This window comes from Dryobates pubescens, chromosome 33, assembly GCF_014839835.1.
Source record: "Dryobates pubescens isolate bDryPub1 chromosome 33, bDryPub1.pri, whole genome shotgun sequence".
Classification (NCBI taxonomy): Eukaryota; Metazoa; Chordata; class Aves; order Piciformes; family Picidae; genus Dryobates; species Dryobates pubescens.
In genome coordinates, this window is record NC_071644.1 from 5,462,889 (window position 1) to 5,490,888 (window position 28,000).

General features: G+C 48.3%; 1 protein-coding gene across 1 annotated transcript; it reads right to left on the reverse strand.

The window, feature by feature from the left end:
- Nucleotides 1–1,226: 1,226 nt before the first annotated feature.
- Nucleotides 1,227–27,999, reverse strand: PIK3CD (phosphatidylinositol-4,5-bisphosphate 3-kinase catalytic subunit delta). Its single transcript, XM_054175923.1, has 24 exons — nucleotides 27,960–27,999; nucleotides 21,192–21,264; nucleotides 20,659–20,822; nucleotides 19,940–20,168; nucleotides 19,310–19,539; nucleotides 18,333–18,512; nucleotides 17,620–17,769; nucleotides 17,209–17,298; nucleotides 16,176–16,397; nucleotides 13,034–13,130; nucleotides 12,535–12,665; nucleotides 11,574–11,633; nucleotides 11,199–11,366; nucleotides 10,527–10,648; nucleotides 10,238–10,381; nucleotides 9,470–9,569; nucleotides 8,525–8,703; nucleotides 8,230–8,339; nucleotides 7,585–7,663; nucleotides 7,185–7,352; nucleotides 6,297–6,420; nucleotides 4,895–5,040; nucleotides 4,293–4,425; nucleotides 1,227–3,741 (listed from the first exon to the last, which is right to left on the reverse strand). Exons 3-24 carry the CDS (start codon nucleotides 20,797–20,799, stop codon nucleotides 3,604–3,606), a joined length of 3,141 nt encoding a protein of 1,046 aa, XP_054031898.1. The 5' UTR covers nucleotides 20,800–20,822; nucleotides 21,192–21,264; nucleotides 27,960–27,999; the 3' UTR covers nucleotides 1,227–3,603.
- Between the last annotated feature and the right edge of the window lies 1 nt (nucleotide 28,000).

The following is a 28,000-nucleotide window of genomic DNA, read 5'->3' on the forward strand; positions in this document are numbered from 1 at the left end:
TACCAAAACAAGTTAAAGCTTGAATTTTGGGGCTTCTGTCTGCCTCTTCGCATTTTCTGTTCACCCTTGCAGCAGGCTCCATGACTGTGGCAAGTTTTCTATATACACCATATATAGAATCTTGGGCTCCACAAATCCTGCTCTTAAAAGGCCCTTGAAGAATGACAGAAGGTGGCATCAAATCCTTAGAGCACAATGGTGGGACCCTGTGAAAGCCTTGTCCTAGAAGGCAGGCACCACAAAGCTCTGCTGCACAAAGGTGGTGCTTCCCAGACACTGCTGGGTGCATCCTGCACGTGAGCTGGGAGGAGCATTGAGAGGTTTTTCTGGGGACAGAAAGAGGTGAGTGACAGTCATCAGGTGGTGGGAGCAGCACCTGGCTGTGAGGGCACAGACTTGCTGTCAGTTGGGGTGGAGCAGGTAGAAACTTGCCTTTGTCCAGCTCATTATATGACTTTTTTTTCTAATTGGCTGTGAGAGATCCAAGCATCTTCCTACTCCTCATTGTGATAGCCAGTGCCCTCCCAGCCTGGGAAGCTTGAGGTTCTAATCTGGCTCAAGGAAGGAAAATTACCCTTTTAACACTTGAAACAGCTTAAAAAAGAATGAGGTCTGATGGTTTACTCTCAATTTTTTGACCAGCTCAGTCTCCCAGTACTGCAAGGATGGACTGACTGGCTTTGAAACCTAAGACCATTCTCTGCAGTTCTCTAGACACTGAAGGACCACAGCAGTGAAAGTAACGTTTAGCACAGTGAAGAGAACTCAGCAATACTCAAAGACTTGAGAAAGTTTCTTTAGGTTTAACCTCTGGAAGCAGCAGCTCTAGAGTGCTGGCTCCAGTGGAGAGGGTGTTTTGGTCCCTGCAGGTCTGTCTGTGCACATTTATCCCCTGTTCTTTTCCTAGTGTTATTGTCAGATGCAAAGTCACAGAAGGACATGAAGCCAGCTCTCTGTTCTAGCTAGCACAGAACTTAAAGCCACAACAGTTACTTGCTGCAAACATTTTTCAGGGCTACTTACAGTTACTGTGGCTCACACAGTATGTGCCAGCCTGTCTCAAAATGTCATGGCCAATTCTTCCTCACATTCAGTGTAGAAAAGGGGCTCTCCCAGGGTGATTTCAAGTTAAAATAAGAATTGTCTTCTACAGACTTGCTGCTTCTAGTACCAGATGCTCTCAGGCAACCTGGTTTATATGAATGCCTCCAGAGCCATAGAGAATAGACTTCATAAGAAGTGTGATGAAAAGAAACTCTACTTAGGGTTGAGGTTCTGTTTGTAAAGGGGGCAAGGGAAGGTGGTTTTTAAAGGTGTTTCATATTCCCTTCACTGAGCAAACCCAGTACTAACTGCTCTTCATTTCTACATAGGGTGGAAGTTACTTTCTGAGGGCAGTGTTAGCTTAGTTGTGAACAACAAAAGAATTTGAACTTGTCCTCTGAACTGGTGGATTTAAACAGCCAGCACAGGGCAGGGTCACCCTGTGGCAGGCTGCACAGGAGGGCATCGAGGTGGGTTTTGAGTATCTCCCTCCACAGCCTCCCTGGGCAGCCTGCTCCAGTGTTCTGCCATCCTCACCAGAAAGTACTGTTGTGTCCTGTTGAGGTGGAGAAGTCAGGTGTAAGGTGTGCTGGATGCCAAATTCCTATCAAATGTATCCCAGGACAGGGAAGATGTATTGAAAACAAATCACTTAGGCTGTGTTCTAAACTCGCTGGGTTGGTGGGAATTTTGAACCAGCCCTGAAAGGTAAATTTTCATGAGAGTTGCCCATCCTTTGCCAATGCAGAACTCTGTTGGCACTTGAGGAACAGGATCTGAACTTCCTGCTGCTTTGGGATTTTTTTAACCTACCTGAGTAAGTAAAAGAGTTTTAAAAACCATTCTGGGAGGAAAAGAAACTTGCTCAGTCTAGTTAAAGGCTTACTGAGCAAACACAGCATCCAGCTTCAGGGGCGTCTTGAAAATTAGCCCATGCTCTTCCTTAAAAAGGAGGAATGACAGCACCTCAGAGGAACCTGATGTGGGGAAAATGGAAGGAATCCCTGCAGGGAACTGCTCAAGGAAGCAGGTACTAACCACAGCACTCCACCTATCTTCCAGCATGAGCTGCAGGCTGCAGCCTGCTTGGTGCACCTCGCTCTACCCTGTGTGAGGCACCGAGTGGCAGCAGTGGCTCCTGTTCATCTGTCCCTGTGCAGCTGCAGTGCTCAGAACTGCTCGCCAGGTGAGGACACCAGCTGGAGACAAAAATATGACACGAGTAGAAATACAGCACCTTGTGGGAGGTGGGGCAGACTCTGCTCAGGAAGGAGGCAGAGGCAGCATGGGGAGGGGGGTGAGGCTGGAGGAGAGAGTTTGTCCTGATTTAGGGAACAGCACAGATGAGTAGGGTTTGCTCCCTGGCTGAACCCCTCATGGGCACAGTCTTTGCACACCAGCTCTAACAACAGGCCAGGAGTTGTGTACTGTGGTTGAAAGGAGGAAGAGAGTGGAGAGGAACAGGGAATAGATTCATAAGAAGATGAGACTTGAGATGCAACTTACTGTAAAGTGTTTCAGTGTTAACCACTGAAACCCCTCAGTGTTAACCTGGCACCCCTCTATCCTCACACAGGAATGCAGACTGGCCAAAGAACTTGGGCACAGACCAGTACCATCTGTCCCAACTGACATTGGACTGCCAGTGTTGCTTCCCAGAGATGCAGCTGTAGGCCAGGGCCCTGCATGCAGGTACTGCAGGGAAACCAGGTGGCACCCTGCCTCTAATGTACCCCAGGAGGAGGGACGTGTGGAAACCAATGCTACAGGCCAGTTTTGAGAAGCCAATCTTGCAGTTTCCAGGCTTAGAACAAACAAACCCAGGAACTGCTGGAGCCTCAGCTGCAGTCTGACATAGGAAAGCAAACAAAAGTACCTAACCCAGTGGGCAGCCCAAGCCAGGCATCAGGTTTTTGACTGCACTATCCAGTTCAGTTTCAGAACACTTCAGCCTCTGTAGCAGTAAGAGGACAGTATGGATGTTCTTACCCCGTCACAATGTAGACTACATGCATCTGTCCAGGCTGGCTTCAGTGGGCATTTAAGCTGACCTACCTTGGTGTGCACTGAAACAAGGTAAGAGAACAGTCACATGGTGGAGTTAATGCCTCTGGGCTGCGGTGAGGGGGACCTAGAAGACAGGCTATAGTACAGGAGCTACAGGAGTGGTTGGTTCTCAGTGTTCAGCTATATTTTCAAGAAAATAGAACTATACACATTAACACACTGGGAGGATGTTACAACTGCCTGAACTCTTCACTAGAAGATGTAGTTGAAGCCTAACAAATTGACAGGGGCACAGTACCTACCTACCTTTCACTGTTTGCAGTAATTTTATTGCCTCATGTCTCCCTTGTCCCCGAAGCTCTACAGCAGAGATGATTATGCAGCTGATGACAGGCCAACAATTTTTCAGTCATGCAGGAATGTCTGATCTCTGGGAGCACAGGTGGGGGATCTTCAGCACAGCAACATTCATCAGTCTTTACAAACCTGTCTGCAGCTGCTGGACTCAGTGCAGGTTTTACATTCTGTGGGAGCAGGGTGCAGGCTGCTGCTCTACTGCCTGTTGTCTTTGGATACGTTGTGTGCCAGCCAGTTCACTTTGGTTTTCCAGCTCTCTCGCAGGGCTTCATTAAACTTGAGTCTGAAGTGCTTCAGTGCCTCCTCATCTGTTTTGCCAAGGGCTAGGGAATCCTGAAGGTAAGAGGCAGAAATCAGTCTGGCCTCACTGAAAGCAAACTGAGCTATTAACTGCTCACCTGCTAGGATGTTTACTTGCTAGGAAATTGCTCCATTGAAAGGAGCACCAGGTAAGGCAGGCGTAGCCATTAATTTGTAACAGTTACTGTAGCTGCACAAGTCTTTTCATTCTGATGAACACATACACCCTACTCTCATACTGGGCACAGGGAAACAGGGGCTTTAGTGCTCTTGTACAGAGCTGCTGTCTTTCAGGTGGCCAGGGCTAGGTTGTTACAATTTAAGAGGCAAACAGGAATCAACACCCCAAGGGCTTTGTCTCCTTGCCTGCAAGCTGCTTCTGCAAGGTACCTGTTGCCTCTCTGCTGAGAAATCTGAAGTTACTTCCTGAGGACCGACATCCGGCACTTCGGATGGCCTGCACATGAACACTGGCTGTCAACTCATGATGTTTAGAGGTCCTTGGTTTCTAAGGACAGACCCTTCCACACTGAACTACAAGACCAGGTATTCAGTTTTAACCATGTGGGCTCTGATTCTCTTACCTTTAGATACTGAATGTCTTTAGAGCAGCTGAGTTCTGGCAGGCCAGCAGCTTTCATCAGTGCAAACAAGTGCAGGAAGAGAAGGCCATGGCGCCGCAGTATCATGTAGGCCTTCTCACAGTAACCCCTGAATCTGTTCAGAAAGGAAGATGAGGCAAAGGAATGAAGGCTGCAAGCTGTACAAGAACTATGTTGTAGTGTGAACCCTGCTAGCTACACTGATGACTACCAAGCTCTTTCACCATCTTGAACAGATCACAGGATGTTATGGGTTGGATGAGACCTCTGGAGATGAAGTCCAGTCCCCCTGCCAGAGCAGGACTGTAGAATCTAGCACAGGTCACACAGGAATGCATCCAGACAGGTCTTGAAAGGCTCCAGAGAAGGAGATTCCACAACCTCTCTGGGGAGCCTGTTCAGTGCTCCATGACCCTTACAGTAAAGTTCTTGCTCATGTTGAAGTGGAACTTTCTGTGCTGTGGTTTACCTCCATTATAGATGGATGATAATTTCTTTTGTGTGTAGAGACAGGTGTAGGCTAGATACACTCGGAGAATTCAGAGCTTAAAAAGCTCCAGGCAAGCTGAACTGCTCCCACTTACCTTTCAAACTTCTCATTGTTGTTGGTTTTTCCTTGCTGGATGACGTGCACGAAGTCGTAGGTTAAGATGAAAGGAACTCGTTCTCTGTTGATGCCAAATTTAGTCTTGAAGTTCCCCAAAAAGTGACCAAAATCAATATGGAACAGCTGAAAAGAAGGGGAAAAAATTAACAACTTTTCAGTATAGTTATCTGTTTCAGCTGATCAGTTGATCTCTTCACAGTTCCTGAATGCAGAAGATACTGAGAACAAGGAGCTGTGTGTTTTGACTTGCTCTGTTTTCCATAGCCAGCTCAGTGCAAAGGAGGAGGATGCAGTGCAGAGCCTGGCACACTGTGGCTGTCAGCTCTGGGTACCCAAACCCAAGGTTGTCCAGCGCAGGGCATCAGCTCCCCCCGGTGGACAAACAACGGAGGAAGGTCTCTGAGCTCCCTGCCCAGCAGCTAGCTTCTCATGGGGAGAAGAGGCACTCAGAGAAGGGCTGCTGCCAGTCACAGCCCAGAGGGACAGTGCTCTCTTGTTAGCAAGTGACACAGTGTCCCTGTCCTAGCTGTGACCCCAAAGGCACTCCCAGGTTTCTCTGCTTGATTTATGGGGATAAGCTGGAGAGGGAGGGTGGCTACATAGAGTTGCAGACAGGCAGCTGCACATACCTGGGAGATAAGGCTCAAAACATCAGCAGACAGTTTCTTACTTCAAGTATTAACTAACCAACCAGCTGACCTCACTGGACCTGCAGTAGACGTAGTTGCACTGCCCAGTGCAGGGTTGGTTTAGGCTTAAACAAGAAAGCTAGGTCAGACTTCTCCCTTTAACAAAATGCTGAGGTAAAGAGTTTCTTTTTCCTAGTTTTGTCCTTTGTCTTCCAAATAGTGTATGAGAGAAACTCTGGCAGCTATTGTGGAACAGAGAAGCAAAGGACTCAGTACAGTACACTGATGATCACAATGTGATCATTTGCATTCATTTTTGAAGTGAAACAAATAAACCAACAGTTTTTTCCAGGAGGAATCTATAAATACATCAGCTTGGGGAAGTCACTGAGGATTTTACCCAGCAACTACAAGTGATTTGGGATCTGCTGAAGCCAAGTGAGTCTTCAGATTGATAAGTACGTGCTTGAGTGTGCATCTGCACACAATTTTAGGTATGAGAGAGATGAATTGCTCCACTGACATTCCTAAGTGGGTGTCAAGAGCAGCAGCTGATTGCAGCCATGCTTATGGAATTGCAATTCAAGGTATAAAAATATTTACCCTCTTCATGACAGAAGCTACTGAGAGTATTTGTCCAGTCTGTCTCAGGGCTGGGAGGTGAGGTGAATTCCTTAGTAGGATTGCTCTGGGCTGTACCTGTCCATTGCTAAGTAGCTCTCCTGCCCCTCTTCCAGTGAGTCCCCATACCTGGCCAGTCTCCCGGATCATGATGTTGTCGCTGTGCCGGTCGCCGATCCCCAGCACGTAGGTGGCCACGCAGTACCCAGCACAGGAGAGAGTGAACTCCTCTATAGCTTGTTCCAAGGCATCACTGCAGAGGGTGAGAACAACAGGGACACTTAGAACACCAGTACTTCACCACTGGGGAAGTTGTTCTTATAGCTTCCCCCATGCAAAGCTGCAAGGGAAGGTACAGGATCCATGTCTGAATTTCTGCAGTGCTCTCCACAGGCTGCACAACCACAGCTGCATTACCAACTGTCAGTAACTGGAGATCTGGGTAAGGTTGTGTCCACAGTCTCAGCAAAAATGGTTCAGTCTCAACTAAATTAACTCCTTTCTAGATCTCCACAGCCCCAAAAGACAAAGTGGGCTGCTGCAATGATTCCTGTTGGTGTCCTCCTACATCACAGAACACTGATTTACTGGATACAGAGTGAGCAGCAGTACACCTACAAGCTACACAGCTTTGGTGTTGCTTGCTTTTTTCACCCCCCAGTTTTGCATTACCCTTTCTGCCCCTTTCCCAGCTGCCACCATGCTGACTACCTGTGGAGAAAATTACAGGACCCATAGTAAGAGCAGGGTTTAGAATCCAGCCTGTGGACAGTGCTACCTTAAGCTCTCAAAAAGCTTGCAAACACTAACCCAGACACCTCAATTTCTGCTCAAGAAATAGATGCTACAGATCTATGTGATGCCTTCAAGTGTGCCAGGCAGAGAAGCAGCCACAGAGATTGCTGGACAGCATGCAGATATGCTTAACCAAAGGGGAAAATTAGGCAAAGCAGAAAAAAACATCTCTAGGGGGAAAGAAGCAGTAAAGCAGCACTGAGTAAAAGGGAAGGCACTTGCCCTGGGTTCTTGGACTTCAGCCAGTTCAGCAGCGCATCCTTGTTGAAGGCTGCTGTGGCCACCATGTTGCTCTTGTTCAGCTGGATGTTGGCAATGGTGTCTGAATGCATCACTACCTCTATCAGGCCAGTCTTGTCTCCTGTGGAGAGGCAGCCATAAGGGGTCATCCTGCAGAGATGAAAGAAACCCTTCCACTGAAATCTTGCCCAGAACTGGGTTGTGTTGACTTAAGTTTTCCCCTGTCTGTTCCTCCAACATCTACTCCGTATCTGCTCCTCAGTACCACAAAGCCTGTCTGGCTGCTCACAGAATACTAAACAGACCTGCTGGGGACAAAACAAACTCGCAGACAAAATGGCCTCCATCACTGCAGCAGGGTAACTGTGTGCACGTTGCTCACCTCAAGTCCAGGCCTTCCTGCTTCCACAGGATGTCCATCAACTGGATCATCTGGAGAGTCAGCATGTCCTGACGAAGATCTGAGCAGCATTACAAAGGAAAAAAGGGTCATAAGTACCTCCTGTTCTCTTCTCCTCTTGTGCTCTTGCAAGTGGCTCTTGTTCTGCCCCTGGAAGCAGGCTTCTAGGTCAGGTTGAGCTAGTAGCACAGAGCAGTATTTACTAGAACAGTTAACAGTCTGAAGGCACCACACTGGACACCTCCACTGAGACATGAACACTTCACTTGACCAAAGCTCTCCCTAGAGTAGTCAGTGTAGCACTTTAGAAAGCATCTGTCTGGACACAGTGAGCAGCAGCCACTCCAGCCCTACAAAGCTTGGGGTGGCTGTAGCTCTTTCAGACCTCATATCAGGTTTCTTTTTACTGTGCAAGGGTATCCAGCTGCTGCTGTGCTAAGATCTTGAGGGAGAGGCCAGCAAGTGACATACAGAGGAGACTTTATTGTATCTCCAGCTTAATGTTAAAAAACTCTTTAACACTTTGATGTTCCTCATTCAAACACCAATTTAATGGTCTGCATTTAAGGCCACTCCCCACAATAAACATTTGAGACTATTATGAAAATATATTCTTTAAAGACTTACCATCTCCATTCTTAAAAATAATGCCCACTCCACCTCCACCTGTCTCTTCATTATTAAACACAATCCATAAAGGTTTCATCTTGGAGTCCATAAAGGTGCACTGGTCCACACTGGAGGAAGCAGAAGTAATACCATCAAGGTTTTATCTATTAAAACCAGTGGTCAGCTAAGATGCACATTCAGCAGCATCTGGTGACTTCCAGGAGAAAGGAGGCCCTTGGGGCCACCAGAAGCCTGGCTCTGCTGCTGCACAGAGCCTGCAGCACCAATTAAGAGATGCAGCAATCATCCTTACCAGACTTCAGCGAGGATAATGTTGGGGTTCAAGGGGGACTGGAGGTGGGAAAGTGCTTCAAGATAGGTTTCTTGCTTCATGCACACATGCATCATCTCCTTGGTTTGAGGCTTGGTGGCCTTCTGAGAACTCACTTTAACAAAGTCATTCAGAGCTTTCATCTTGTTGAGTGCTTCTCCCTGAAAACAAGGGAGGGATGAATCAGGTAGAGAATTCCTAGAGAAAAGTTTAACTCCTCTTACAATCTACTGTGAAATAGAAACCTTGGTTGTGTCTCTTCCCCTCTCTGACTTCTGGCAATTTCACATACTGCAACAAAACCAATTTAGTCTGTGCTTGAGGGAGATCCATAACTGGTGGATATTCTGCTGGGCACAGATGGATTGCACTAGGAATAATGCACATTAGCAAGCACCAAAGGAAGACGTGAGGTGCAGTGGCTAGAAAAGGGACGCTAGGACATACAGCCCTTCTCTTCAGTGCTTCTGGGGAGCCCTGGTTGTGCAGTAGTGCCACAGTCTCTCCAAACCAGAAGCAGCACTGGTTTGGGGGCACATCTTAGATGTCAGATGAGTCCCTCCCTTCCAAACTGGGTACAGTGATAATTGGTAAGACAAAAGACATGTATTAGGGAGTGGGTAAATAGCAGGATTACTTCCACACAGCAACTGAATCAGCCAGTTGGGATCAGCTCCCACTAAACCCCATCCCCTGCGTAGTTCAGGGCACGTGTGGGTGAGTAAGGGATGAGCAAAGCCACATGTGATGGGGAACTCCAGCTCTTAACAGGCTATGCCAAAACCAACAGAGCAGTTAAAAGATGGGGGTTGTACTATATATATATATATATGTATTAATGATAACATGAGGCTAGAAAAGCAAAGCAGCTAAGAACCATCTCTAAGCAAGAGGGAAGTTAACCTTATGGCTAAAAGCAATTTTCACCTGTTTCATCAGAACCTTCATATGGTGGGTGCTACCTCTGCAGTATGCTTCCAGGATCAGGCCAAACCTCAAGGCAACTGCAGGAACATGCATTTCTGACCTAGGGGAAGGAGGGAGGTTAAAGCAATTCTGACTCACTGCAGTGAGTGACTAATTCATTCATCCCATTTATGCCAGCACGAGGAGAGAGGAGAGGCAAGAGGAGGGTGCAGAATGTTAGCTGCTGTTTAGATTCTATGTACTAGGGAGGGAAAACAGATGCACCCACCCCAGAAGGTGATGTAGAAAAAACAGTGCTTGAAGTCATGAGACATCCTTTTGGATGACTAAATTTCTAACAGCTCTCCTGAGAACATTACTTAAGAAGCAAGGACAGTTCAGAGCCTATGGCTCAGAAATGGCAGGTGGCCAGGGATGTCCAAAGTAAATTTCAGCTCACAGGCAATATGTGTGTGTATATAAATTCTGAAAATAGAACCTAATCTCATCACCACAACGGCAACAGAAGGAAAAATAACAAACAAAGATGTGGTGTTCCCCTGGAATAACCCTTCTTCAGTCTCCCAGAGTCAAAAGCAGCAGTTCCAGGGTTTTGGTAATCACAGCAAGCAAATTACGAAAGGCACTACCAGCTAAAGCAGAGCCACCAGCCTGTAAATAAATACCCTGGCATCTATAGATACAGATGAGCCTGCTAGAGCACCAAGGAAACCAGTGACTGCTGGCTTCACTTACTACTGAGAAAAGCATTAAGTGTTTGCTCCCTACCTCAGATGCCAGAAGAGGAAGTGGCCAATCTTGCGGTTGGATAATGCCCTGTCCAGCAGGAACTTGGTTAATTCACAGTCTAAGTAGGATTCATATTTAAGCACCTGGACGAGCTGCAGCAGGTACTGGAACAATTCATGATCTCTGTGGACAGAAAGGTAAAGGAGAAGACAATGTGCACTGCACTGCAACAAACGTGCTTGCAACAGCTGTTACCGACAAGGCTGTCCGCCTTGCTCACAGCCCTGCACAGAAACGGGAAGGGGCTCTGCGTCTCCCTGTGCCTTACGTCAGCTTCTTCAGGGAGTTGATAGCAAAGGAACCAACGTAACGGTCAGGAAAGCTAAAATCCAGCAGCTCCAAGGCATTCAGGACAGGCAGCTCTGGCCAGGTCTGAAGCAAGGAAATCATCTGTAAGGGGGAAATAGGAAAAAAGAGTTTTCATGCCAATGGATAGAAGTGTAAAATCCCACTGATGGAAGAGCAGCTCCTTTTTGAGGGGAGTGTCACTATTTATAGATGCCCCAGAGCAAGTTTGGCCTGATGGTTTTTGACCTGGTGTCTGCAAACTTTCTAGCAAGGCTGACAGGAGAAGCCATCCAAGTCCACAGCAGGGTTACATTTGCTGTACCACAGGCAAAAATTGGATAAGCTCTTTGAGAAGAGCACTCCTCTGCAGCATAATGATGTAGACCAAGAAGGGACCTTTAGAAGGTCCTATCAGAGCTCTAGAAGTAAGGAGGGATGAGCAGCACAGACACCACCCCAAACCGATGTCTAATACTCTTGGTGGAAGAGATTCACTGCTGGTCTCTCACTATCAGTTAAAAATCACCAATCCAGATCCTAAACCTGCCATGAATTAAACCAGACCTGGCCTCTCAGCCACACCACAGGAAGAATGTAGACACTGAAAGACGGATCGTAATGGGGTCCTAGGTGCCAAGCCCAGCATCCTCACCTGGGCAACATCTTCATGCTTGTTCCATTTGGTGATGATGAGCAGCTTGGCCAAAGCTTGTGGGTACTGGTCACGGATATCGTATCTCATCTTCCACACCAGGTCTTTCTCGTGCTCGTACAGCTCAGTGTGGCTCCTGCGCTCCAGGATCTCCTTCAGCTGCTGCTTCTACTCATGGGAATGACAGGAAAGAGCATGCACAAGGTTCAGTTTGAACTCAGAGGACTTGGTCAGCCCAGAGAGAGCCTGTAGGTCTGGGGCATGACCCAGTTTGGTGAAAAAAGCTGGCTGGGGGTTAAGATGAAAGCACATAACTTGATCTGTGAAAGCAGGCTTGCACATAGCCTCACAAAAAACTGATGGCAGAAGACTCACCTCCTCAGGATCTTCCGGTGCAGCACGGGGTTGTTCTCCATTCCTCCCCAATTCCAGCAGCTAGGGCACAAATAAAGAGTCTGAGAAAGGCTTCTCATTTACTTCCAGCTCACCACCACTTCAGGCATTTATTCTGCGTTAGACTTCAGTCATTTGCCACCTCTGGAGAAGGGACTCACACCTCTCACAGCCCAAGGGTAGGTAATGTACTCAGCAGGACCCCTCTGCTCAGAGATGTAAGCCATAGAGCCTCTCCCATGACAGTGACAGGGATGAAGGGATGAGTCCTTTCCCCTCAAAAAGGGCACACCTACACACCCATACCATTTGAGAGCAGAGGTTCTGGGTCTCCCAGCTCCAGGCTAAGAGGAGCCAATCCAGATTCTTCGAGCTGGTGTGGGCTTGCCAAGCAGACAGCACTGCCCAGGCCACCTTCCACTCCAGTACAATCTGTTCACACTGCTGAGCCAGAACATGCAGCACGGGGAGCGTGCATGTATGTCCCTGGCAGAGCAGATCTCCTTTCTTCCCTGTAACAGGCACATTTCTTCTTCCACTCACACATTGCAAGTGCCTGGCCAGTTGCAATGACAGATGGAAAATCCCCACACCACACAGCACATTATCGCTCTGCGCTGAAAGGGAGGAGGCTGTCTACTTTCACTCATTTCCCCTTTCATTCCTCTTCCTTCCTATAGAGCCTAATGCTGCCTGCATTGGGAAGGCAGCTCAGCTAAACCCATTTTTTAAACAAATGCTCATCTCAGAGCAGCTTCCCCTCAGGAATTCACAGCCTGAAGCAGCATTCATTCTAAGGTCCACTCGTTAAGAGAGAAAAAAGTCCAATTTTTGAGCAACAGCATGCTTGTGCTCCCTGTCAACAGCTGCCCAAGAGACAGTGGCACTGGGTGCTCCTGCCCAGGGAGTTTCTGTGCCCCCCAGAAGTGTCCATGCTCCCTACCTGTTCAAATGAGGGGTAGTACACAGGGTGTGGAGCAACGCTGGGGAAGCAGATGACCAAGGCTGCTGCACTTTCTGTGTTGGGGTTGCACTGTACAGTGCCCATGGGGTTCAGCAGCTCCCCTTTCTCATCTGGAAAGCAAAGTACATAAACCCATCACCACAAACCCTATGAAGCTTTGCTCCAGAAAGCAGAGCAGATGGCTCCCAGCTCCATCACTGGACACGGCCTCAGTCTGAGCAGCTCACTTCATGTTGCTGACCTCTCACAGCTGCAGCATGCACGACAGCAGCAACCTTTCACGTCATACATCTAATGCCGAGCAAAACAAGGCCTTCATCGTGGCAGGGCTCTAGATGCCATCACAACATACCAGGTCTGCCAATCTGAAGTAATACAGCCCCTCCTACAACTAGTGGCCAGAATGCAGGGAGTCTCCTGGCTTTGTGCTAGTAACTCAAGACACAGCACAATACAGAAGCTCCATCTCCTGACATACCTGGAAAGGAGGACCACATGTGCAAGCAGCACTCCCCCGTTTTCAGCTGGTCCTTGTAGTCAAAGAGCATGACATTCACCCAGGCAATGGGACAGTCCTGAAAAGCAAAGGAAGAAGCTCATTTGGGTACTGTGACTGCAAAAGCTGGAAGAAGGGAAGAGAGGAATTAACAAGGAAGTGAGATATTCCCATGCAAAGCAAAGCCCTCACAATAGGTAGGAATAAGGAGTTCTATAATCTTCATCTTTTCCAAGTCTGCAAAGTGCTACACAGAATGCTACAGGCAGGTACTTCCCATTCAAGAGTATGTAGGCACCCCCTCCCTCACCAAGGGGGTGCTGCAAATAAACTACCCCTGCTAGCTTGACTTTTAAGTTCTCCTGAAATCAGAGTACAAGATGGCATCAAAACCTGGGGTGTTTTGGGTAGTGCTGAATGACACCAAACGCTCCCCACCCATCTTTTGCATAGCTGAAGAATCTCTTAAGTTTCTGGTAATGCCTTGCAACTCCAGACCCGAGGGTATTTGAAGAAGCTGTGACACACATTTCACAGTTTGAGGAGAAGAACCTTAATTTTGAAACAGGGAAGACAGAACTTCAGAAACCAGGCAAAGTGCTAGATGTATCTGATAATGTGAAGAAAAGGCTTGGCTCCTTTCTACAATAATGAACACAAACTAGAGAAATCCAACTTCATGCTGCCAGTCCTCCACCACACACCCCAAAATAAATCCCTCAAGTCCAACCCAGTCTCATTTCGGAGGTGGGAGACTCCAGCAATAAAGTGACTGAGACACGGCCAAGAAAGCAAACTCCTCTCCCTGCTGTAACCCAGTTCCCTGCCACTAGAGCAGACAGACATATTCCATGAGTGACCTCAGATTTCCTGCTGTCGGGTTCCCCAAATGGAACAGTTTACCTCATGCTACAGTTTCAGCAATACCAGCACTTCACTCAGCTGCTCAGAACACGCCAAGCCTTACACGCAAGCTAGTACAGAAACTGACTTGCAAAGGAGCTATGAGGCAAAATTCCAGCGAGATGCACCCACTAACGAGTACTTGAAGGGAACCACAGGGAGACATCATCTTGTTCCACTGAGACCTTCCAGAGAACACATGAGGCTCACCCCAAATGTACACCAAAGGCCTTAGAGGCGGGAGCAAAGCCAGCATTTTCCTCCAGCATGCCAAAATCAATCTTTTCCAAGTGGCCCCTCATAAAGCTTTGAGTTGATTTGATTAGGCTAAGTGTCTTCAGTAAGATCCCATTTGAGACATCAGCTTCTAGATCACAGGGAAAAGCCAAACAAAACACCACCACCAGCAATAACCTTTTCTAACAGAGTCAGCGACAGCAAACCACAGCACAGAGCCTGCCAAAACACAAGGCAAGATTTTTGACCATTCAGGTCCAGCAAAGCAACGATTCAGCATGGTAAGGACAGAAATACCTCCTGCATGACTTAGAAAAACACTGGAAGCCAACCCTCTGGGTGACACTAACCCTCTGACTCATCCCAGTCTGCAAGCATGCCTGTTTTTGTGGTAGCTGGGACTAAATCGTTTACTATCTGCTCTGGACAGTCTGCACAGACAAACAACATGCATGTAATTAACCTCTGAGTACAGTCAGCAAGGCAAGCAAAAAGATTATTAATCAAAACCTACAAACCAGGGGGCACCCTGACTGTACCCTCCTCTTACCAAGCATTTTAAATGAGATCTGGGCACCTCACTCACAGCTAACCCTGTGGAAAAATCCCTTCCTGCAGAGCTCAGGTCCAGCTAATATTGTGGTTTTTACATGAAGGGCTCACCAGAATGCATCCACCTTTGCCCAGGACCAGAACACACAATGACCAAGATCCTCTGAACAACTCAACTAACCAGGCTGGTGTTTTTGTGTCAATCAGGAGAGTGAGATTTCCTTCTGACTGCTTCAAAACTGAAAATCATTTCAGTGTGACCACAAAAACGCAGCCTGTGGATGAATCAGATATTCTGTCCAACAAAAGCCTCCAGCAGGAGTTGGAGTTTTACTATTCTTAAGTTTAAAAAACACCAAACAAAAAAAAAGAGCAATAAAATGTTGATCCTGGTGTTGGCTTCAAAATGTTTCCAGTCTGAAGTCCCCAACCCAGAAATTGGTCCACACAAGCAGGACTTGTGGGCTGCCTGTTGTTTAATGCACCGAGATCCCTACTGATGCCAACACAACAAAGCTCAGTGAACCACCCAGCAGTCAAAAGGAGCTAACAGAACCATGACTGAAATCTTCTCTGATCACATTTATCAGCCCCACATTTCTCTGTGCTCTAGTAAAGATGGCATCACCAAACCTCTCTTTAAAGCATGGCAACAGTGGGTTTGTGGATGCAGAAACAGTAATTTGCAGAGGAACAAATGAATTTGTTGCTCATAAAGAAAACCTTTCACGTGCAAAGGGCTCCAAACATCATGTGTAAGATACAACAATGGGAAACCAGCAATTCAATTACAAACCAGCAACTCAAGGCTGCAATTAGCTCTACTTTTAGTTACTGAATTATGAAAGGGCTAAACGTTTTGGAATAGAGGTGAGGAAAAGGAGAAATACCACTGCATTTGATTCAGAAGCTCCAAACAAGAGCTTCCAAAGCGATCTCATAATAGTAAGAGCCTCCAAAGGAACTTTCTACACTCAGTTTGCAGCATTTGAACAGTAATCTTGAAGATTCTGCACTTTCATTTTACCTCACCTAAAGCTTTGCTCTAACCAGTGTTTCCATTCCTCATGTTCTTCCCCCTTCTTAGCTGTTAATTTGCTCCACAGGGGGGGTTGCATGAAAGACTTTACTAGAAAGAAGTTGCACCACAGAAGATGCTCTAACCTCAACTACAAAACAAGGAAGTTGTGTAACAGCAAGAGAGACACCAACAAATGGTTCCTCTTTATGTGCATTCAGATGCCAGTTATGTTTCTTATTGGTCTCTCTGGGCAAGACATCAGCTTCTAAACAACCTTTCCTCACTTCCCTGTTCCTACTGAAGCAGTTTCTGGCCATCATGATCTAAGCAATTTTATTAGTAAAGTCTTCTGAAAGCAAAGGGCTTTTGGTTCAGAATGCTGCCCTGTGCCCCCAACCTGGCTTTACTTACAGCTTTCTTGGACTTCTTCTTGGTGGACCGTGCCTTCTTGGCCTTCTCGATGACCGCGTAGAGCGCGAAGCAGAGCCGCGCCATGCGGGGAAGGTCACAGATGTTGATATCAAAATCCAGCCTCTGCCTCCACACTGGCTCTGAGCATACATTCACTTCAGAACTTGAGACTGTCTTGCACAGCATCTCATTGCCATGGAAGAGACCTGCCTGCACCACCAGCTGTGGGAAGGAGAAAGGATAACACCATGAATCCACGGGGCCTTCTTGGCTGAAGACATGATTAGAAGAGGAAGGGAAGGACATCCACTCCCCTGACAGGATGCCCTACAGTCTCTTTACTCTCCTCTTGCAGCCTACCAGATTACTGTACAGCCAAAAGCCAGCCTCACCCCCAGCTTTACCCCCTGTTCCAATATTGCTGACTACTCCACAGGAGTTTTCCCCAGAAGCAGCTCCCTGCAAATGATGAGGCACTGGGCAGAGCTGTTTCACTGCCTGTTCCTTTATCAAACCTTGCCTAACAGACCACCTGTGTCCATGATGTATTCTTGCCCTGGCTCTTTCCTTTCCCTGAGAGCAACTATTCCCTTTCTCATTCACCTGTTCCCCCTTCATGACCTCAAAAATCCCAGGGCTTTGCTGCATTCTGTCTTCACATTACGAGTCACCACCTCTTCCACCATTCTCTCTTCTCAGAGCTGGATTTCCCCTCCTCTGTTTTTTTCCAGGCTTCCCTGCCTTTCCACACTGCTATCAAGCTATGTTACCACAGGGCAGCAGCCCTGTCTGCTGCTCAGAAACCTTTGCAGGGGAATGTTTCTAAGAAAGCACTGCTGAGCTGCTGGCTAGCAAGTTCCCTTCCCCTTCCTGTTGTGCTGCAGTTCACAAACTGCCCAAAGGCTGAATGAAGCATGATGAAGGATCACGTGAGACCAAGCTGTCAGCCTCTGCTCTCCTCACCACACAAATAGGATGATGCTACTAGGAAAGTCAAAACAAAACCAAAACCCCAAAGTGAGTCAGTACATACCTTCATTCTCTCATCTGCATTGACCTTACTGCCTTGCACCAGCTCAATGTAAAAAGACTGCTCCAAAGACCAGAGGGAACCATAGTTCGGCTAGAAAAAGAGAAGGGCTGGGATCAGGAACACAGGAAACAGACTTCTCAACGCAGCCCTGAACTTCATCTCTCATCATGTGCTTTTTGGTAAAAAAAAAACAAATCACTGCAGAGCAGGTGGGCAGCACAAAGGCTGTGACAACCAGGGAAGCTGTGGAGGCAGCTGGAAGGCTGACTGCAAATTCCCAGCTTGTGGACCCTGGTTAGGAACCTGTCCTGAGAGAGGCAAGGAGAAGCAGCTGCTCTTCCCAGACAAGATCAGCGTCTCCATCAGTGAATGAGTTGAGGGTGACCCTGCTGGGTCACTGTCCCCTTTTACCTTTTTCTTAGGGAGTGGGGGAGGCTTGGCAACCATCTTTGGGGGGCTGGCAATGCAGTTGGTTTGCTCATCTCTCATAGCAATGATAGTGGAGGAATGGACCATGGTCAGGTGAGGCGTGAGGCCACGGTGCAGGCAGCTGCGAATATACTGCAAAGAGGAGAGAGTCAGCAGGGGTCAAACAGCCAAGCAGCCAAAGACAGTCAGGCAAATCAGAACTGGATGAAGCAGAAACAGGTGGAAAGAGAGAGGAGAGGACACAGCAACCCTTGCTTTATAAACCTACAACTCACTAGACTCATGTTGCCAGGACTGAGAATATGAAGTGCCTTTTATAGCTGGCATTTCATCAACAGACTCAAATAGCTGCATTAAGAGAAAACACAGAGGGATTCAGCACTCCCAGCAGCAGCTTTCCCTGCCAGAGGAATATAGGCTATGGAATTACTTGTCCAGCTTTCAGGAAGAGAACCCCTAGCTCACCATGCAAGCAAACAGAATTATAGTCTATAAATGCATTTACACAGCACTTGGTACCCAGGGACAGGCTTAGATCACTATCCCCCCAGAAGATAAGGATCTGTTAGGTTCCTGGAAGCACCCCTTGCCCTAAGCAGCACCCTGGCTAAAGGATAACACATCTCACTCCACCCTCCCAGCAAGAGGAGGCCGTATGGGCACAGACTCATTGACAAAACAAGACACAGGCTCACCTGGAACTGGTACAGGGGGTAGTTCCCATAGAGATATTCACATTTCCCATTGACCTGCAGGGTATAGTCCTCAGGGTTCTCCACTGTCTCATGGCGGAAGACAGTAGCCTGCTTCTTGATAGCACAGCTCATCAATGTGATGGGGAACTCCCTTGGGGAGATCTGGAAAGTGAAGCTCTCCTGCAATCCCAACAACACAGCACACACTGTCAAATGACAGCAAAGGGCTGAAATGGGCACAAGGAATAGCAGTAGCTCAGCAGATAGGTAACAACACTCCTGCTGCTGACAGTAGGTGACAGGAAGGCAGAATCACACACACACAAGCAAATAAACAGGGATGCTTGCCAAATGGGGCAGCAGCTTGTTTCAGCAGTGTAAGCACAAGGCTGGAAAGCAGGAACTTCAAGTCCAGTTTAAGCAGAATCACCAGTTTATGTGCTTGCTAGTCATTAAAATCTTCCCAATGCCATTCCACCAGCAAGGCACCATGCTCAAACATACTGCTCTGCAAGGCCCTTGTCCCTCCTGCTTCATGCCCTGGCACAACATGCAAAAATAACACTAACCAAAGGTAGCAGGCAAGAACAGGGACCCATGGGCCACACAAACCAATGCCTGCAAGCAGTGTTTGCTGAGCAGGAGCTGAGCAGGCTCTTGGGCTTCAAAATTAAAGGCACGTGTTGGATTCTGTGCTCCTCTCCTACCCAAACAGCTTTCCCCCATACATGCAAGCAGCAACCTGAGCCACCAGCTAACCAGTACACCAAATGCATGGTCAGGAAGTCCCCTCCCTTGGTTGGAGGCTCAGAGGATCCCTCCCAACCATCTCCACAGGCAAAAGACTCTGGAGAATGAAGACTGAACACGTGGAAACGCTGTCCACACACACATTGTCCTGTCTCCAAATGCCCAAAGGCTCCCAAAGGGAAAGCACAAATCAGTTACACATCAGCACAGAAGAGCTTGTGCTTTACCCCGCCAGACTGAAACTTGATGTTGACAAAAATGTTCTTGGTGGGGATATGCAGAGGGCCAGTCCCAAGGCCTTTGGCCATAGGCTCCAGCTGCAAGGGAAAGTTGTACTCCATCCAAGCTGCCCAGCTGAGCTGCTGCCGCTTTGCTGCTCTCTCCTCACAGAACTGGCACATTTTGGTGCGGAAATCGTTCACCTCTGGATCCTGCACAGAGTCAAACTCATGCAGACCTAAGCAGGGAGTAAGAAAGAAAGGCAAAATGAGCACCTGCACCCAATGGGGAAATGAGCCTTTGATAACCAAGTGTCTGTGAAACAATCTCCCTGCACATGTGCTTAGTATTCAGCCCAAAGGAGAAGTCAGCCCAAGCTCCTGGTAATCACTTATCATACAATAGCACCCACTCCATTACCACAGCCCTCTGCAAGCGGGAAAGATCATCCTCCTTGTGTCTGCACACACAGTTCCCTCACCAGACCCACCGGAGACCAACCTGGCCAACTCACCACCTGCGTGAGCAGGGCTCCATCACTATTCCACACACAGCAAGGCTGTCTGGGACAGAAGCACCTTTCACCTACAGCCAGCAGCCTGCACACTGCTGGTGAGAGCAGTGCTGGGAGAACTGACCTTTTCCAATGAGCAGGCTGATCTGGGAGTTAATAACCTTCTTGACTCTGTCTCCTTCTCGAGCCACGAGCCGCAGCACAGGCAGGAAGGGCTGGATGTCACAAAGCCGCCGCTGCTCGTCCTCCAGCTCTTGCTGTTCTGCGGTCTGGTTGATGCAGGTGAAGACGTAGGAGTCGGGGTCACTGAGCATATGATAGAGGGGCTCATACTGAGCATGCTTCCACACCACCTGGGCCAGAACAACAGCAGGGTGAAATTGCCACTGCACTGGCAGAACATCCTCTTCCTCTTACCATCACCCTACAGCCTCACCATTCAGTGAAGGCAATGCCCAGCCAAACCTCCTCACACCATTCCTGGGCCTGCACTCACTGGCTGCTTCTCACACAATCCACAAGCCCTAGGTGGCCATCTCAGATCTGCCCTCACTCCATAGTTACTCTCACCAACCAAGGCTGGACAGGCATCCAGAGAATTGAGCCTGACCCCAACAGCACCCTGTTTCTGGCAGTCTCAGGGGCTAGACATGGGTTTAGTGGATTGAGAGGCTGTCACAAAGGAGATGCTCTCAGAGTGAAGCACAAGCAACCACCTCAGAGCAACACAGAAGGAACCAAACTTGCACGCAGTTAAGATCCAACCTGCTTCCTCAGGTACTCCCCAAGAACAGACTCCTCATTCCAGGAGACTTCACATAAAGACTGGCATAAGGTTGTTACCTGCTTGATGGTGCCCAAGCTGGCATTGCAGGACACAGAGAGGTTTAAGTATATGCCTGTGGGCAGTAGAAAGTCCACCTGGATGTTTTGGTTTTCCCCCTTGGACCAGAATTCCGTAGGGCAGTAAATGCCTGGGGGCATCCTGCTCACTTCTCAGCTACCACCTGCAAGAAAAAAGGCAAAGTGTCTGTTGCTGTTGACTACATAATATATCCTCAGACCTGTGCTGGGCTCTGCAGAAAGTTCATGTGCAAAAGAACCCAAAGAAAGTGAGGTTAGCAGATCCTCACAACCCAGGAAAACATGCACTTTAGCCAGCTTTCCAGTCCAGTGCCTTTAAACCACACAGGTGTTCTTGCTATAGCATTTGCTCCTACCTCAGTACCACCTTTTCCTAATCTTTCCTATACTGGGATGAACACCTATGCTGGACAAAGAAATTAAACAATTATCTTCTCATGAGAACAAAGGCACTTGTCCTCATAGCTCATCTACAACCAAGCAGCCAACAGAAACAATGAGTCCATCCCTACCCCGGCTTGGTAAGGCAATCCTCAGGCCACATGCTCCAAGCTCCACCTTGTTTTTCCAGAGCTCAGTTCCAGTCTGCAAGAGGGAGAAAGAGGTGTTATTGGTTCTGAGCACACAAGCATTTCTATACACACAAACACAACACTCCATTGTGTATCCCTCCCTTCACAATTACAGAATAAAAGGAAATCTAAGGCTGAGACAATCAAAATTGTAGAGTCAGATACTGGTTGGACTCGATGATCTCAAAGGTCTTTTCCAACCGAAACAATTCTGTGATTCTATGAAAACAGGTTTGTTAATTCCACTGGCATCCTCTCACTTGGCAGGCTCTACAGTTTATGCTCAGTACATCCAAAGAAAAGGAATCTGAAGGCTATCAGGTACAAAGTGCTGTGTGGAAGCACAGCTAAACCGAAAGGCATTCAGCAGAAGCTTGTTGTAAGTTTCCTTTCTTAAAGACACAAACATCAAAAGCAGAGAAGCCCTCATGCTCCATCCATATGTCATTCCAAACCTGCCTGGACACCATCCTGTGCAACCTGCTCTGGGTGATCTTTTTCTGGCAGGGGGGTTGGACTAAATAATCTCCAGAGGTCCCTTTCAACCCCTAACATTCTGTGATTTGTCTACAAGCAAAGTACTACAGCAGTGTAAAACTCCAGTTTCCTCCACAGATGACAGAGTGTGGGGTCCCCATGTGCAGGGAGAACTTGGAACTGTTCCCATTAGCTCCTAGTGAGAGATAGAAAAGTGGCTCCAACTCCCTTCAACCACCTCAGCAGAGAAACCAGCTCACCTGAATTCCCTCTCACGTACCAGAGTCCTTCCACCAGGTCAGCAGAGACACGTGCCAGCAGCGCAGCCTGGAGGGTGCTCACCTAGCCGTGGCTCGCAGCTGCTGGGGAAGCTGTGGCTTCAGCCTCCTACCAGTCTGCCCTGTTATTGGTTCCAAATCCAGCCCTGCACGTACCCTAAGCAGCTCTATCAGTACCACTTGTCCTCAGCCCATGAAACCAGCAAAAAAATTGCTCATTCACAACTTGAAATGTGGCTTTGCAGCTGTCAGACAATGTACAAACTTAGGAAGAGGCTGAGCAACATGCTGCTGAGGACTAGATCTCCCAAATCATGAAGTCCTGCTGGCAGCTTCTCATGAGCCAGTCCTACACTTCAGCATGACAAGGAGCCCAGCATCTTATCTGGCAGTGCCTGGGAGCACACCACTTCCCCAGCAGCAGCGAGGTGAGGATTCCCAGAAGTATGAGCTGTGTTTTATCTGTCCTGCTTCCTCAGCGCACAGAGACCGGATACAGAGACCACAACCCCATGTGCCTCAAGAGGGAGGGAAGAGAAAGGGGGAGGAGACAAGGTTCACAAGTTTGAATAAAGCAAAACAAGCTGGCCTCCTCCTCTGCCCATTAACAACAAACCCTGCCAGTTTCTAGAGTATCAGCTACCTCAGCCTCTCCCAAAGGCAACAAAAGCAGCCAACTATCACCACCCTACTGACCAGCACAGATGGAAGACACAGCAATGGCTGAACTGCCTCTGTCTGCTGAGGATTTCTAGCTGGTGTCACATCCCAAGAGACATGAAGCACCCACCTAAGCTATCAGCATTACAATGTCAAGTTTGAGTTGCACAATATCTTATGTCTTCCCAAACTCACTGATGATCTCCCAGTGTAGAGGGATTTCTCCAACAGAGCCTAGGATGGATGTGTCACGCAGAGTAACTCTGGTCTTGCACTCCCTCCAACACTTTGTTTACCAATCCTCTCTCCCTTCCATTGCTAAATCCAGAATGCTCCACTAGCTGGACCTTACATCTGATTCAGTGTGACAGTTTTTACTCTGCACCACCCCACTGTCATCTTCCCTTTTGTCCTGGGAACCTGGGAGAGAGTTCTCCAGGCTGTAACCTTGCTTGCACTATCTGGGTGAGTTACAGTTCCCTTTTCTCAGGGTCAGTCTACCCTTTGTGAACAGCCAAATGCAGCATCGCTCCTTTTGATCAGGGTTTATGCTACCAGGGTTGTCTGAGAGACACTTCACTGCAGTCTTTATATAAAGATTCCCCCTGGCAGCTGTTGATTTTTAGAAGCCCCAGCATCACCTCAGACTTTCACCCTGGTGGGCAGACAGATTATTGCTAAAAATCCCATGTGATGGTAGTGTTCTGACCTGCTAGCCTGAGGTTCAAGTTAATCAATCCACGCTGGACAGAAATTAATCTACTGCACAACCTGCACGCTTCTCAGAGCTAGGGCAAGCAAGGGTGAGACAAAAGTTTGTGTTTTAGTGGGATGCAAAGCCACAGAACCAACCTCAAGCAGGTACAGAAGCTATCAGAGACTCCAGCTTACTGCCACCCACTTTCTACCATAAGACACCCCCGGCCCTTATTCTTTCCTCCTGCAATATACCACAAAACACTTTGCTAGAACCCTTCCACATTCCCCCACCTACATCTTCCTACAACGCTTCTTCCTCCACAACTCCCACAACCTTCCAAACCTCATTTCAAGTGCAAGGCAGGTACACTGCTGCCCAAGCAACAGAACAGACAACCAGAACACAAAGCTCTTAGTCTATAGCTGGGGCACACTGAGAGAAATACACCTCAGCCAGCTGATCTGTTTGGGTGGCCAACCAAGTCACAGTGACATGTAGACACAAGGTAAAGTCTTGGCCCTTGTGAGGGCTAAGTATATTACTCTGTGAACTTCAGGTATCCCCTGAACTAGAGGAATGGACAGAACATTTGAGGAAACCACAGGGTCTCAAATACCTCCTCATCCATCTCAGGCAGTAGTTTTCCTCCTGGACTACTTGTACACAAGCCTGACCTAAAAACCTACCCCATGATATGTACCATCTGGACCAAAATAATCATGAGACAAAACTCCAGGTTTCAGATGAAGACAACTCCTTCATTTCCTCTCCTCTCTTTACCTGAACTCATTAATCTGCAGGAAAGCTACAGACTGCTTCACCCTCTTGCATTATTGGGTGCCCCCTCCCTGGAGGTGTTCAAAGCCAGCTGGGACAAGGCCTTGAGCAACCTGGTCTGCTGGAAGGTGCCCCTGCCCATGGCAGGGTGGTTGGAACTAGATGACCTTTAAAGTCCTTTCCAACCCAAATCATTCTGTGATTAATCGATCAATGCAAAGGTCATAAACGTGCATCTCTCCAAAGAGGAGAGACAGGCAAGGCAGAGCTGATGTGCACATGGGACTAGTCCATGCACCAGCCTGCCAGGACATAAACCCCAGCGTCACTGGGTGCTGTCTAACCAGCTCAGGCACAACATCAGCAATGGCAGGTGACACATTTTGAGTTCACACCCCCTGGGCAACAGTTTTGCATAAAGGTAAATTTATGCAGATGGTAACAGACACGGTTGGACTCAGCCAGTGGCTATGCATCAACCCAGAAGTAAACATAAACCACACAAACCTCCTCTTCTGAAGCTTACCAACCACAGCTCTGGTGTTTACAACATACAACAGCTATTGAAAGAGAGGAAAAAGCAGCAAGCTTGCAAACTCACACATGGAGCAGTGTTCCACAAACCTCTGAGGCTGCAGCATCAGACAGACACGGAAGCTCCAACGCCCACAGATGACACTATTACCAAACCCCAGAGCTACAAAAATACCTTGCAAATTTATAAGAAACGAGTGGCACAGAGCTCAGGGGTGATGTGTGTTGAGTGGGAGACAGCAGGAAGCCACTTTTATTGCAGGTATCAACTTTGTTGGGGAGGAGACCATGAAAATTTTCACCTGCACAGGTGCTTGATGTGCCTTCACCACAATCAACACACCTGGCAGATCTGAACCAAGCCTAAGATTTCACAGGCAGAGATCCATTTCAGTGAGTGTTCTAAAAGTGGCTGCTTGATGGGGGTAAAACAGGACTGTTGTACACTGTGGGCAAGTCATTTAGCTATTGACAGGCTGTGAAATTAACCCACAAATTCCCCTCCAAGAACGGGCTGGGAAAACTCCCCTAAGCATGTGAACTGTGCCTGAATGTGGGAGTCTTGTAGGGGAGTTCCTTCTTCCAGGGCTAGGTAGATACTCAGACCCAAGTGCCAGCCACTTAATCACCCAAAATAACGTGCTGCACCTGCCTCCCTTGTGGCACAACAAAAAAATCCTGATTCAGGCCCCAGTCCTGTGATGAGAATGCAAACCAAAGAAGCTCACAGTAAGATTGACCTTTGCAGCTCTGCCTGCTGACAAGTATTGACCACCTGGCTCTTTACTCATCTGAATATGAGCACACACTGGTGAGAGGTGCTAGAAACAGCCTGAGGGACTGCCAGCCTGCAGAGGTGCAAGTGTCTGCTGGGGTGCCCCACTCACCCCAGCTGGGCAGGGATCTTCACCGCAGCAGATCAGATCGAACGCTCTGGCCAGCCTACAGGATCCATGACAAGCTGGGCTGACAACTTGCAGCCATGCCCTGCAGGCTGCCAAGAGTGACTCTGAGCCTGGGCATTCAGCTGGCAGCAGCCTTTTATGCCAGAAGAATGGCTTTGTTGCCTTCCAAATACCTGCTAGCATCATCTTGGAGGACAGATTTGATCTCTCATATCCTGCCACACAACCCCCTGCACTGATTCATTCATTCTTCCAACAGCAGTTCATTGTTCATCCAGCTCTAGACAGCAGACACACAGTTCCACTGGTTTGATAATGCCCTTTATTAAGAGAGTTCTAAGGCCTGATTAATCACTGTTACTCCTTTCTTTGCTTACACAAACTATTACATGTATGTGTACAGCCCACAATGGAATCTGCCCAGGGTACCTGGGGAAGGGATGAAACTAAGGGCATCTAACTCCTGAATCCTCCAAAACACTACATAGCACCCCCTTCCCTACCAGGGGAGCTGATATAAACCTGCATCTTCTGTGCATCAAGATGTCAGCAGAGAACCATGGCTTTTTCCACCTTCCAAAGAGTGTTCTAGCCATGTGGAAACTAAAGACTCAGGCTTTGAACAACTGCTGGATTCAAAGAATCCCTTAGTTTGTGTCCTTCCCTGTATTTCATAAGCCTCCTTTACCTTGAGCATTTACATTGCTCAATGCCCACCTTGCACACAACCCCCTCCAAAACAGGCTCACAGAGAAAAGCAATGGGAAGCAGAACTACACTAATGTAATCTGAACTGGAGCTAACCTTGTTTGTGTGCAGGGCTGATGATGAAAGGGGTTGTCAGTAAGGGAAGAGATAGGAAAGCAGAATGTACACACAAGTGATAACAACAGGCTGCAGTTCCGTGGGGCTCCCAGCTCCAGAGCTACAGGGAAAGAGCATCAGTGATACACCATCACTCCAACTCAGCAGGAGCTTAGATCCAACCACAAATAATAGCCAGAGGGAGGGAGAGAGAAAGGAACTCAGGTAAAGTAACTAGAGAAATGGAACTGTAAAGCCATACCTCCTTCTGAAAGTAAAACAGTATCACTGCAGAGAGACAGGAACATCAAGCAGTTGGAAAAGCAAGAGAACCTTTCTCTGGGGAAAACTTTCAAACAGCCTTTTAGGCAAATTCACAGTCAGTCAACCACGCTTTCGGTGCCGTCTGAGGAAGCATCCAGTGGGAAACAATGTATTTAGGGGTGAAAGCAAGAGAGTGAAAACTGAAAACTTGCCAAGTTCCATTCCCAACCCTGACAGCTTGTTTGGTGGTGCCTAACTTCAAACCGACTCCTCTCTGTACCAGTTTTCTCATGTGCACAAGAGTATCTCATGAAGGATAGCACAATTCTTCAGTGCCGGCACAGTGATTTGTATCTTGCTGGTATTACTGCTAACAACGGACACAGCCTGGGAGTTGGAGGAAGTTGGGATAAATAAAAGCATCTAGCTGAAGAAATTGCTGAAATTAGTCTTTTTCGACTGCTCCCATGAGTGGGCAGTTGCAGAAACCCACATGCATCTTGCTGATGAAAACAAAAACCAAGCCACTGCATTTCTAGTGACCCTCCCAAACCACATTCAACTTTTTATTTTCAGGTTCTCATCTTGAACATGTACAGCCCACCATGCTCTTGAAGGACTTCATCATGCCCTGCCAAAACCTACAGCCCAAAGCTAACCCACCAGAGAAACATACAGAGCAACCAGAGCAACTACCCTGGGCAGCACAACTCCAAAGGTACAGATGACCAGATGTTGCCAAGCACCCAGGAATCTGGGTGACTTTAATCGCAGTCACAAGGTTCCAGGATCCAAACCTCCCGGGTAAAGGCAAGGACGAGACCCCTCCAGCACCCCGTGGGGGTTCATTAGCAGATGACACGAGTGACTACCTTCCAATTCCTGGACAAGAAAAGGCCGACCGCTGCCATCACCCGCCGGAACCCGTGAGGAGCCCGGCTGCCAGCACCTCTATCGCTGCGGGGGAAGACACGGCAAGGGCTGGCCCCAAAGCGGATCAATCTCCATCCGCCTTGCCGGCTGCCGAGCCTTACAACACTCGGGTCCATAGAGCACAGAACAGAAACGCCTTGCCTTGAGAAGCTCACGGAGCCCCAGCGGATTCGCTGCAAGCAGCACACAGACGCAGGACCGAGCGAGCCTCCGCCGGAGCCGAACGCGTACTCAGCATCCGCGGGAACCGGGCCGAGACTGCCGGGGCCGCGGCGGGGGATGCGCAGCGCCCGTGGCCCCAGCGCGGCGGCGGCTCCTGCCCCGGGCCCCGCTCCCGTCCCCAGCCGCGTTCCCCCGGCCCCAGCTCGGCGCTCACCTGCGCTGCTCGCTCCCGGCGCGGCCCCGGCTCCAGCCGGG

What these genes read in the sequence shown, in the direction of transcription:
- PIK3CD (XM_054175923.1), bottom strand. Translation starts at nt 20,799, where the DNA reads ATGCCCCCAGGCATTTACTGCCCTACGGAATTCTGGTCCAAGGGGGAA. An exon ending in ATGCAGATGAGAGAATGAAG is followed by an intron (nt 16,398 to 17,208) that starts GTATGTACTGAC and finishes TCCTTCCCACAG; the next exon opens with CTGGTGGTGCAGGCAGGTCT. An exon ending in AAGACATTCAGTATCTAAAG is followed by an intron (nt 3,742 to 4,292) that starts GTAAGAGAATCA and finishes TCTTACCTTCAG; the next exon opens with GATTCCCTAGCCCTTGGCAA.